We start from the raw sequence: 13418 nt of genomic DNA, 5'->3' as shown, positions 1-13418 counted from the left end.
CATTATACTCACCTCCATCCTAAAGCTATAATGATATCCAGGCTACTACTCCAGACCAGAAAGTTGTTCTATATTGAATGCATTGAGGATTCTTTTCAACTTGAATTGATTTATGATGAGTGTGCACCTATTTGTCATATATGTCACCATAGTCCTTCATTTACTTCTCGTTATGCTTTCTCTGATGTATTTATAAGCAGCAGTCATATACTCTTTTCAGTGTTCTGAAGACTGAAATGAGACGGACTAATGCTTTCTGTGGAACACAGGTCATTCATTCCTCACACTAGCTCGTGAATGCAATTTGAGTTCGTAGTAATCAGGAGGTCACTTTAACCAGGTGAGATGATAGTGGTGGTATTCTCATGGTATATTCAAATGAAGTGCCAACAGTGTCTGAAGTGCTTTCAATGTTTCTGACTTTCTGATGGACGTCTTGATTAATAATTCCTCTCATCCCATATAACTTCCACAGATGCATCACTTTGTGACTTGCTTATCCTTTGACCAAGTAACATACACTGAAACTTTTCTCTCTCATTTTTTTCCTTAAATTTTATTAGTTCCCAAATGCCTGACCTTGTATTTAGTACAGCTGAACTTCAATCCACCTCTATTATGCCACTCTTTAAAGTGATTAAATTAATTCTTTATATATAGATCCTTATCTGTACTGTCTTTTAACACTTTTCAGTATGTTCCAACTTCTTTGCACCAAAGCCATGCGCAAAAGCATTAAACAAAATTTGTCCCCAATATTGACTAATTTGAGAGCTTCATTAGTGCTCCACTGGTGAATATTTTCATCCCAGTGCTTACCCTCTCAGCACAACTCCTTACTATCTCCTTTTTAACCATCTCTGTGTATCTGCATCATAGTTTTCCTGCTTACTTTCTTCTATTATAGGCATTATACACACATGACAACAAATGTGGACTGAGGCTGTGTAAAGATCTAGCTCACCTACATCAAATGCAAAAAAAAAAAAAAAAAAAAAAAAAGTCATCAGTTAATGTTGCAAGAGCTGCTCTGGTAAACCTCATGATAATTTTTAGCCTTTTTTTATCTACCCAAAGAATCTGTCCTAAAGACTTGACTAGTCTAATCCAACATAATACATAATAGGTTTTCAGTTCCTTCAATACGTTTTCCTCTTCCTAAATATTAGACAGTTGCTATTCCATCGTCACAGAGCACAGCTCCCATTCTGATAGATTTTGCTACCAGACTTGAATTTTCAAGAGCCATTTCTCCTTCCAGACTTCTTTGATTAAGATTAATCAGACCATCTTGACTTGAGGGCTTTGATTTCTGGATTTTACTTCCACCTTGACTGCAGTAACATCTTTTTTTCATACATTTGATTCTATTCCCATTCTACCTTCATCCTCAAACAAGCAGCCCAACTGAAAAATGAAATATATTCATTCAGGATTGCCCTAACTGCTTCATCTGTTATCTCTATCCCACCATCAGGTATGCTTCTTCCTGCATAGCAGCCCTTTTCTTTATACAGCAAGAACAATTGATTGCTTTCAACATTACCAGTAATTCTTAACTCTCAATGATTCCTGGAAATGTTCACTTCAAGCACGACTTCTTGCCCTCTGTGATATAGTTTGTTTCTTTCCCTACATCCCATTCCTTTTAGGCATTCTCTTCAGTACAATTCTCCAGAAATCTATGTCCTTTCCTGGCGAAAATAGCAGATTGCTCATACTTTCACCCTTTCTGGCTTCCTCTGCCCTTAAATTCTTAGTTGCTTTAGTTTATCAATACTTGTTATTTGAAATTTAATAGCCTTACTAACAGAATAACTTTAATTTATTCTTTCTTTTAATTTCAACTGAATCAATTATATTGGGAGCATAAAGAAAAAAACGGTTACTAAATCGAAAAATTGTTTTTACTGTGGTTTTCATGGTGTTAGAAGTTCATTAAAAATGCAAAGGCAAATTATTTCAGATTTTAGAGTAAGTTTATCCTATGGTGGCATTTTTGTAAGACAATACAACTGCTCTAGGCTGAAAGCTTCTGCATTTGGCTTTCATCATGGCATTCTGTGAAATGAATCCCTCTAAAATCAATGATGACTGAATCAATGAATGAAAGTCAGAATGACTAATTACCAAGAAAACTGCTATTCAAAGGGATCACAACTCAATCCCATAATTAAAAAAACCTCTAATTTGTTTCTCTCTCTGTTAGAAATTAAAATAGTATGGGGTCTCTTACTAAAATCAACAGATAATCTGAGATGAATTTCTGAGCGCATTGTATACTTCACAGGAAGTTTACTGATTAAACACATTTGTTATTTTCCAGTTCTGACCACACTAGGAGTTGTTTTACATATGCAAGCAGATGATGTAAATTTCTTCTACCATAATAACAGTGCATAATACAGGTGAAATGTTTTAAGAGTGAGATTCAGATTAGACTCTAATTTTCAATTCAATCTCTGCAGTCATTCTTTGCGTGCAGCTGAGGCTGGTAGAGACATAAAATTTGTATTATCTAGTAATCTGCTTGAAATAACTAGGTGATCTCTGTCAGTTGAATTTCAGCAACAACAAATGACTCCCCACCTTGATAGTTTTACTGCCAGGCCAAAATTGTATTTGTTTTAGGAACTGGAAACAGACAGCTCCTGATTTTAAGAAATGATCACCCATCATTAGTGCCCTTGAAAACACCAGCAGAGAAAATAGGTCTGAATGTGGAACAAAATATTTCTGCAGGAAGCAGAAATAAAACAATAATATAGTTTTAAAACAACATAAACAGAGAACCTGCAAAGCTGCTGTAATTTTTCCAGGCTTCTTTCAGGTTTGGAATGGAATGAAGGGATGTTTATGACAAAATGTGTCCCAGTAAAAAAAGGTTTCCTCATTTGGCCACATCAAACACTATTTAGAAATTAAATTAGGAAGCTGTCACAGGGTGCATGCATTAAAGACAGCCTTATAAGTCTTAAATGTTCAAGTTTGTTGCATGTTTTATAAAGCAGGGGCCTTTTATAATAAATCTTAACTATGCAATAATTCTTTATAAATTAAGCTAGTCATTGCACATCTTAAAACAGTCCTGAAGACTCTTGAGATAGTCCAGTGGTTGACATCTGCAAATAAGATGACTGTTGGGTTGTTTTGTTTTTGAGGTTTTTGTTTTGGTGGGGGGGTTTTTTGTTTGCTTTTTTTGCCGTTTTTTTTTTTGGGGGGGTGTGTTCCCCCCCCCCCCCCCCCCCCGAAAAGAGATTTTGTGTGCAAAGGTGTTAAAATGAGCAATCTGTGATTCTGCATTAGTTAACTGTAAATTCAGTGTAGTTTATTCTGTAATTTCCCTATGGAAAACAGCAAGTCTAGAGAGTTATTCAGCTTTTATTTTAAGTGACGTTCATAACCAGAAAGAATATTTTCAGTCTTTGATTTATTTCCACAATTTTAAGCTAAGGTAATGTCATGGTACAGCACCTAAAACATTTTAAATTTGGATATTGCAATCATGTTATTAAAGGTAAGGGAATGTCACTGTGTTTTTTCTGAACTTCACCTTTTGACTAAATGGAGATAAAACTCCTCCCAGAACTTCCGTGGAAAGCATTGTAGGCAACAATTCCATAGTTCATCTATGTTCGGTAAAATTACTAAGCATATTTTGAAAATCTCTATGCAATAAGGAATAAGCCCTGACAAATGGATCTGACATGACAAGTGGCATCATTTTTTTCATGCCAAATTACAGCCTTAAGTAAGGTAAAAGTAGATAGGACCCAAATATTCCCTACTGGCTCATATGCTGCACTTTGCTAGGTTAAGCAAATAATTCATTTAAAAGAGAAGGAACATGTAGCTGACTGGGGGACTGCACTGAAAATGCACCAAATACCACAGAAGCTAGATCATAACCTCATGCAACCCCAGAATTTTTATTAGTATTTTTTTTTTAATGTCCTTTTTAATAAATGTTTTCCCCTACGGATCATCTAGCTAAAAAATTCTGAACTATTTTTCTCAGCCTTTTGTTTTCCTCTCTCTGTGCTTTGGATCAGATGTTACCACTGCCATTCCACCAACACTATTGCTCATACCAGATACGAGCTTGGTTTCTAGTCCCATAATGAAGCACCTGCATTCTTTTTCATCCAAAAGGGCTATAAACAGAATTCTAATCCAAATGCCATCCAGTGATGGGTGACTTTCCTCTTTTCTGCCTCTTGGAAACAACTATCCAAACTTTTTAAATACTGGTTTTCAAAGGCCACCATGTGTTCATAAATAAGTCGTTATTCATTTCAAGTATTACTTGTTTTTAAGAAACAGCGAGGAAGGCTGGAAGTTCGCAGCCATATCTTTCTGCAGCAAATGTGTCATTAACTTTATGAACATCAATAAGGAAAGTCTTGTTTTTAATGGTTTCTCAAACTACAGTTGTTTCATTCACTGGTTTGTGTCTACAGCTTGGATGGTATCTTTAAATGCTTCCTCTAGGATTTTTACAAAACACAGATAAAGTCGGCAAGCATTTTGATTGCCTTTTATGTCTGCAGCTAAGAAAATGCTTGGACATCTGTTTAATGAGTCGGCTGAGGCTGTGTTGGTAGCATACCATTCCGCATCTCCCCTAGTCACAGCGCGCAATAATCCTGCACACATATCACCGGCTCAGCGACATCCCTCGGCCGCCTGCCAAATCTCCCATCAGACGGCTGTTTGCTTACCTATGTTGCTTGATGGGCTGGGTTCCTCTGTCGGGAGACAAGGCCTCTGGGAAAGACTGAGGGCCTGAAAAACTAGACTCCATAACTTTGTGCAGAATAGGCCCAGGATGCCTATCTGTTTTTGAATACTGTAGCACAGAGAATAAAATTAATTAATACACAAAAGGCAAAGTACATTGATGATGCTATTCAATCAGAATTCATACTGGAGCAGGGTAAGGAGCACTCTAATGCATTTTTAAATTAAAATTAGGCATTGCAGGTAATAGGTTCATTCACTATTGTTTACACAGCAGAAAGTGCTGCTACTCATTATCCCCCATTACCTTCTCCACATCAAAATGATGATATCCGCATTAGTAGCAAAATTACTGACTGATCTGCCCATAATGATAGGGAACACTGATCCCTTTGACTAAAAGCCTGTTTTTGCGACTGTCCATGCAGAGACAGAGATCACAAAACACATATCACAGGACGGTCAGCACCTTCTTGGGTCATTTGGTGATCTCAGTCAAACTCTGCTTTCATCAGCATGCATGACTATGAGAACCAAACTGAGACGGCATTTATATCATCAGGTAAGAAAAATATGCGAATCTTATCTGTAGAGCAAGATATCCCTTCTGAGTAAGTCTGAAACTTTTGACCTGGGAGTATCTGTGCTAGTAAGAACAGTGTAAACATAATTCTTGTTGTGACAGTTGTAGGCGTAGGGCAGGCTCTGGGCACACAGGGAGGCACAAAGGTCTGTAGAGCAGACACCGGACATGAATGAGAACAGAATTCCTTCTTCTTGCTTTGTGATTCAACTGAAAATTCTACAAAAATGGTCTCTGATCCTGAATGGAGCCAGAAATTCAAAGTATATAAAAAAAGCTGCATTTTGGCTTGGAAGTAGATAGAATCAGTGTTGTTAGTGGTTACTGGGTGATATGTCAGATAAATGAGAGCTTAACCCACATTTCCACTCAAGTATGAAAAATACTGCACCTTGCAGATTTTTTTTACATTGCATTACAATGACCTGCACTAAAAATAAATGGTCTATTTTTCTTTAATCCATTTCCTTCTGTATTGAGTTTGTATCTTTAATACTAGATACCTAGAGATACATGTTATCTTTACAATAAACTAGTATTGAGGAAGCTGTAATGTGATTAAATATTTTAAACAGAAAACGCAAAATAAAATAATAATGATCTTTTAAAAAATCACAGCGGTGAAAACCGCCATGCTATGATGCAATAGGATAAACATTTGTGGAGAAGATAGGAAGATTTCTTTCAAAGTACAGTTCTTCATAATTATTTTGTTGTCTAACAAATGACCAATAACTCCTTAAAAATACAGAATTATTTTCTGATTCTCACTTATTCTTATCTACATTTCCCCAGACTTCAGCAAAATCAAAAAAGAAAGTCATACAAGATTACTCTCTTTTAAAAATGGGCAATTTTGGTCCATCTACTCAGACTTATGACTGATTTCTATAGATAAAATAACAGACCTTCCAATTTTTCTCCAGTGCTTTCCTCCCTCTTTCTGCTGTGTGAAATACCCACACAAACACGGCTCAAATCACTGCTTACGTGCTTCTGAAGGCAAAGCTACGAGAGTGACAATATGCAAAATGTTGCCGCATGCATGAAGTAAACACAACTGAAATAATAAGAAGAAACATATTCCACTCTTATTTCTTTCAGTTACTATGATCTTAGTTGTCACTTGTAAACGTTGCAGATAAAATATTCAGACAGAAGTACAATTTTTAAGGTACTCATGTCTGTGAAGGTTTTAAACTTTAATAGTTATCTTGCCAGCTACAGAAATGAAACTGTCTTTTATTTCTGACCTGAATAAATCAATTTGAGCTATGTAAAGAATGGGTTGTTAGTGCCAGGAAGCTATTTCTATCCTTTTTTTTGGTGTTTGTTCATGATATTAAATTGATGGTCTGAATGGCTTAGAAGACCATGAGTATGAACTGAATCATAATGGGTAATTAGAGATAAGCTGCATCTTTTGCTACATCCATAGTTAAAGTGGATGTGGGCTGCAGTGATGGTATAAAGGGGCTTTCCTCATCACAGCTGAGGAAAACCGGGACCCCCAGAAGCTGCTCCGATGCTGACCAGCAAACTACGCTGCAGGTCCAACACTCAGAACCACCCAGTCACAGCCTGCAGAGGAGATTTTTGCCCCCTAACCAAACATCTTTTTTATGCCATTTTCAGATAAACTACTTACCAGTTACCGTAACAGCCATAACATTAATTACAATGACAACATGAATCACAATTTAAATTGAGGGTCTGAATATACAGAGAATTTGAACAATGTAATTGAACTTGTTTGGATGTATCACATTTTTCATACATTTTAATAGGTTTAAACATGGTTGGGTTTATTCTCCTTTAGCTTAACCATAATTGCCACATCCTTTCTCTGAGACCTTCTCTGGAGAAAAATATCTTCAGATTTCTGTGAGGAGCTGATGGCAGTATCAGTTTGTGCCCCCAGAAGTATGGTACAGGATTAGTCCCCATCTGTATCCCAATAGAGCCCATCCCACCGCTTCCACAGCCCAATTCTCATCTGGGCTGAGCTCTTTGGAGGCCTCTGACCATTGCAAGCTGCTGAATACTCAGCCATGCTGGAGAATAAGCTGTGAAACACTTTCAAAGGACTGTTCCAGCAGGTTGAAAGCATCACTGAAAGCTTTTTTTTTTTTTTTTATGGTTTATTGTCTTCTTGCCCAATTATTTGTGCTTGTTTGAGCAATTACTGAGAAACACTGATGCATATGGCTAAATAAATTAAAGAATAATGATAGCATTTTAAAATAAACCATTTTGCAAATCTTCAATTTTTCATGGTTTCGTGGAGAAAATCATCTGTTATGTACAATTACTCAACTCCCTGACAATAAAATTCCACTCCCCGCTAGTTAAAGCTAAGCAAATCTGCATAGGCAGCCTGGGCTAGGAGACAAGAAAGCAGCCTCTGCTGCTGACCTGCTATACAACTGTGAGCATGTAATTCCCCTGCTCCATGCCTTGTATTCTTTATTCTAAAATGTAGGATCGATGGATAACAAATGCCACTCAAGTGTGACAGAATAGCTTGACACTGTTGTCCTAGTATTATGCAAAACAACACACCCATCCCTGCTCCCAGCTTTTCTTAGCTCTTCCTCCTCCATGACTTGCCTAAAATAGTAATAAAAAAAGTCCAGAAAACCATGCAGCACTGGAAGAGAGGTGATGCAGGGATACCATTTCAAAAAGGACCAAGAAGGCAGAGGGGTCAGTTTTAAAATTACATTCAGAGTGAGTGCCTCAAGGAGGTAAAGAGCCAGTGATTTTTCTGGACGGGTCGATCTTGCACAAAAGCCCATCAGGTGGTATATTTAACATCCTTTCAGCTGTTCCCATACTCTCCTTATGTTTCGTTGTCTACAGTGGCTCTAGACTAGCCAGTAAATTTGAGTTTGTCTATCCTGGCAGCTCTTCCTAAGTAGTCATGTGGTGCAGAAATGGGAAATTTGCTCTTGATCTTGGCTGATAAATCACATCGTAACTCAGGCAAAACCACACAGTAATCTTTTAAAAGATTTAGGTGTATCTATTGCTCAACATATATCAATCACATTTTTATCTCAGTGACTAAAAAGAATTTATTTCCTATTACTATCAACAAAAGGCAACAAGATACAAAAAAAGCAGTTTTCCCCCTCATTATAAGAACAGCAGAAACCTGGAACTGGTGATTGCAAGCTATTAGAAACAAGTGTAGTGAAAAGTGAAACCACATGCTACAGCATGAAAAGCATATTAACCACCTCCAAGGGAAAGTGGTGGGGAATTAATAGATTCACTTAGTATGATGGGAGAAGGTATTAAAATCCACAAAGGTGAAAAAGACCACTTTAAACAACAATGACAACTAATGGAATCACTAAAGGAGTGGCAAGGTTTCTTTTTTTGTTGCTGTTGCATGACATGTTTGTCAAGTTATGAGAATTTAAAGAAACCCTCAAGTCAGCGTGGCAAAAGGAGCTAGTAATCAGGAGCACAATTAAGATTCATGAATACTGGTGAATTACGGAAAAACTGGAGGGCCACAGCACATCCTCTTGCCCCTTGCACAGGGTGTAGGAGGGGACACAGAGCACTTTCTAAGAGGGGCAGCTGAGAATGACAATTGACTTCCTTTCGCCTATGAGGAATCAAACTGCTGCAGTCTTGTGGAGCACATTCATTAAATACTTCTCAAGGAGAATATAATCTCTTTGGGAAGGGGAACATAATACTAGGAAGTCCAAAGTTTCATGCATTAGGTGAAATAAAGCTGAATCTCCTGTGTACCTTCAAGATCCTGTATTAAAAACTAGCACATCTATCTCTTTCTGACTGAAGAATTATAGCAGGATTACCAGTGCATTAGTATCCAAATCCAAGATGCCAGAAAACCTAGCAAGAAATTAAGTGTGTTGCTGCCAGAATATTTGGAGAAAGCAGTGGACTTTAAGAAAGTTCAGGAGAAATACTAGGAGCTGTGTTCAAACAGTTATTTATGAATCCTGCTTACAGTATACAGTATTTTCCATCTAATCTGTATCCCAAACAAAATAGTGGAATCAATACCAAGAGAAATAGACTCAGCACAGGTGAACACAATTACCAGCTATGAGCAGCAGGAGTTCGGAGAGAATATAGCTGTCCTGACAAAATCCAAGCTTTTTTTTTTTTTTTTTTTTATTTACAGAATCACAACTGAGCAAAGGAAGGCAGTGGAGGAGATGTAACGCATTTGAGTGTGGGAAGGAAAAGCATGTGTTACTTCGAAACATTGTCAATGCAAAGAAAGAGCTTAATTCCCTGCAATATAGCAAATGACAGGGAGGCATCCGTGTTTTAACTTGGATGCCTAACTCCTTGTGTTCTTCCTCAGCCTCAGGTCTTGCTGAGGGAGGTGCGGGGATGTGGCCATTCTTTCTTGCTTATGTTTACCCTCCTGACCAGAGAGGGCAAAACCCCCAAAGCCAGTAACTTCTTAAATGAATGGAGTTTTAAAACCCCTACATTTTTCAGTTGGCCAGCTCTGTTTTTTACCCCTGTATATCCTGTTGCTTAATTTGAATATCCACATCTGAAAGAGCAATCCTGCCATATGGAAGTTTAATGAACGTGGGGGAATGTCCAGCACTTCAAATCCATTTCTTAAACACTGTCTTTTGAAATAAGGATTGTTGCAAAGTAACTCGTAGTCTAGGATGCAGCAGGAGAATTCTGATACAAATGGAAAGTGTTTTAAAAGCAAATATTTAGAGTTTTTAACCTTGTATATGGTTCTTATGAACACACTAATGTAAAGAAGCTTTAATTAGCATAGAGGTGGGATATCATGGGGACTGAGGTCCAGTGTCCTTTTCTTTCTGCAGTAAGGCAAACAGCTGCAACTAAAGTGAGTTAGGCTAGAATAAAATGTAAAATGCAAACTTGTAATTCATTTTAATACTTGGTTCAAAAATGGAATGTGTGGTTTTTCTGTTAACAGCAATTTTGATACATTCACATGGCTTCTCTCATTTTAAAAATATTCAGAATGGGTGTTGAAAATAAGTAATAAATAATAATTCTTTCCCTAATGTCCAGTCAAGGGAAAAAGGGAAAAAAAAGGAATGATAAGAAGTAGTAGATTGGTCAAACTCTTTACAGCCACAAACCACTTCAAACACTATCTGCTATACCCTGGGTCCTGGGAAATAAGTAAAACCTCGTTCTAGAGCAATTTGGAAAGATCCATGCATCCTTTACTAAATGTAGCAACCTCTGAGTCAAAATGTGATGGCTTTTTCGGAATGGACATTATTCGAATAGTCATCAAGAATAAGGAACCCAATGCAACTATTCTCAGGTCTACACTAACATATTCTTCTCTATAGAAGAAAAAAGGAAGGTGAACAACCTGAAAGCAACACCAGGTCCATTCAAAATAGGCAGAGGAAAAATACAGGACAACCTTTTAGGGAAAGAGAGAAAGGTGACATATAAGCACGACAGTTTTCCCATGCAAGAGGAGCACTTGGAGTGGGAAAAGGAACAGCTTCCAGTGTTCCATAAACCAGAACGCCTAGCCTACAGAAAATAACCCCCTTGATTTATTTACATTTTTATTGGCTCCTGGAAATGAAGAGAACTAAGATTTCTCCACAGACCCCTGTGGGTGGAGCTGCAGATGGAAACCACAGAGAGGTCACCTGCAGGCAGTGACGGGCAGAAAGGCGGCAGCAGAGCCGCAGGAGCGAGCAGTGGGTGCGTTCCCCTCCCCACACCACTGCCTGGGCCCTCCCTTTCCCACCCAGTAGATACACCTGGGGCAGATCTCTGGTCTCTGATGGGAAGCCACTCAGCCATTCTTACAAAATGCCATTTCAGAGCTCTTTTCTGCTGCCTTGCCATAAGCCTTGCCCTTTTTTTCCCCTCCAATCTACCAAGATTTGTAAATATTTCATGAAGTGCCTACATGCGTTCCTGCACTAAAATCTTGCTAACAATAGAAACCATTACTAACCTGTGCTGTTATGCTACATCCTGCACAAGGTCATTCTGTTTCTCTTCCTTAGTATCTTTGCTCCCAAAGGGAAAATGCATTAGTGGCAAGAAGAAAACAGCTGCCTGCAAGCAGCCACAAGAAAACAGTGTTAATTACCAGCACTGATAATGCTGGTCTGAACAGCATTCAAAACCGAAAAGCAAATCTGGATTAAAAAAATAATAAAAATGTTTCTCAATTTTTAGTATCTGGAATTTACAAACTGCTACTTCAGCCATTATGGCTACTGTTATGGCAAAAGAAAAAGACTTAAATAAAGCTTGTTGATGTGTTTGTCAGCTGCTCAGAAGACATCAGATAGCTCATTGTGATCATGGGATGACAAAATATTGCACTGAACTACAGTGAGAAAAAGGCAAAGAACATAAGTCTTAGTGTTAACCAAGACCTACTTTACATGTTAGAATGAAAAGATCGCAAAAGTTCTTTACAACTCTACCTTTTGTTGCCATCATTACAAGCCAAAAACGCTCCCAACAGCATTTATTTTTAAGGGTTAGAAGTAATATATGACTGAATGAACTGAAAATGAAACAAAGAATTGCACAAAGTTCCCTAAACAACTGTGATTATGTCAGTTTAGTGAAGCTATCCTCCTTCTTGAAATAGCACGTTTTTCCTGAACTACAAAGCATATCATGACCACAGTGGTGCTCCTATAAAACAAAACTTCTCATGAACACAAGCAATTCTTTGACAACTCCTCTGTCATAGCATGGAGGCTCTGCTTACTCTGAATTGGTTAAAAGGGCTTATACTTATTTCTACATTAACTGCATGTAAACCAGAAGTTCAGTCATCTTAGGCTAAGTGGGCATGAGAGTGCTCTCTTGTGCTAAACTCCCATTATTTTGACAGAATCTGGAAAATAAGGTAGCCAGCCCTTTAAGCAAAGTTAAGTTACTTAAAAAAAAAAAAAAAAAAAGTGTAGCATTTAGAAAGGCTTCAAGACATCTTTTATGATTTCCTATTATATTGCTACCAGGATCCTTCTCAGTTGTTCTAAAGACTTTGTTCCAAATAAGACAGCACTAATTGTGTGTGACCAGGGAGAAGAGAATGACATGCATTGGAAAATACCTTGCACCCAGGGCTAAATAAATTAGTCCTCTTCAAGTTCCTTATATCAAATGAGCTTTATGCATTTCATAATTGTGGGATTGTATTAACTTATATATAACTATACACAGAAAATTACTAAATAATTTTCAAATTTAGTTTGAACAAACTATTCTCTTTCTGGTATTAGAAAACCCCTTTAACTCAAAACCCAGGAAAATGAGACGTCTGCACAGTCTTGCCTTGGGCACTAGTCTACATGTATAAATGTAATTCTAGATTTTGAATTTACTCTGAATTAACTTAGACAGATCTCTACATTTTTTCATGCAGGTTCATTAATTATTGGAAGACTTGAAATCAGTTAAGATCAAGGACCCCCATCTCACCTATAAACCACACATATGCGCCAAAGTATTGCCAGAAACTATAACAGTAATTTCCACTGCTGGATGCAGAGCTAGGGGGCTCAGCAAACTATATTACATGAACAAAATGTACCAGCATCCATTGAAATAACTTTAGAAAAAAAAAAATAATCCCTGCTTGGTGTTTTCTATTAACAGACCTGATAGAAAACATTTTATGAAAGAGGTGAGAATTCTTGTTCCCATTGCTCAGATGCTAATAGCAACATGGCGATGTGCTGCCATCAGCAGCAGGAACTCAGCCAGGCTATTAAGTGTTGTGGCTGGCAGGATTACTTACATTTTGCAGCTGGACTCGGCTTTGTGCCATACACTCTGACTTTGCCATCATGCTGGAAGCATTTAGGCTGTAGGTTTTCCTATTCTGTGTTTCTTTCAGCTGTTCATGAATTTGCTTTGTTTGCTTCCTGCAGAGAGAAATAAAATTCATGTAAGAAAAAGCTAGTTTGATCTTGTACTATAGCCATGATATTTTTATAGCCATGGTTCTCTTTGTTCAAAACTTCACTGTATTAGATTAACCAGCTGAGCTCATTTGCTAGCGTCTAATAATTTCAGTGCAGTGGTCATTTTCTAGTAAGGCTGAAGA

At 37.6% G+C, this 13418-nt stretch overlaps 1 protein-coding gene across 4 annotated transcripts in view; it reads right to left on the bottom strand.

The window, feature by feature from the left end:
* The window catches only part of NRG3 (neuregulin 3), a 428187-nt gene that overhangs the window by 18073 nt on the left and 396696 nt on the right, over positions 1-13418 (bottom strand). For all 4 annotated transcript variants that reach the window (XM_080402857.1, XM_080402854.1, XM_080402855.1 and 1 more), the window contains 2 exons: positions 13110-13236; positions 4722-4849 (listed from right to left, as the gene is read on the bottom strand). In XM_080402857.1, the coding sequence (XP_080258983.1) occupies positions 4722-4849; positions 13110-13236 (255 nt within the window). The remainder of the gene's footprint in view (positions 1-4721; positions 4850-13109; positions 13237-13418) is intronic.

The sequence above is a fragment of the Falco punctatus genome (genome assembly GCF_963210335.1).
Source record: "Falco punctatus genome assembly, chromosome: 9".
Lineage (NCBI taxonomy): Eukaryota > Metazoa > Chordata > Aves > Falconiformes > Falconidae > Falco > Falco punctatus.
Note: the sequence above shows the minus strand (reverse complement) of the source record. Positions and strands in the feature narration are given on the sequence as shown.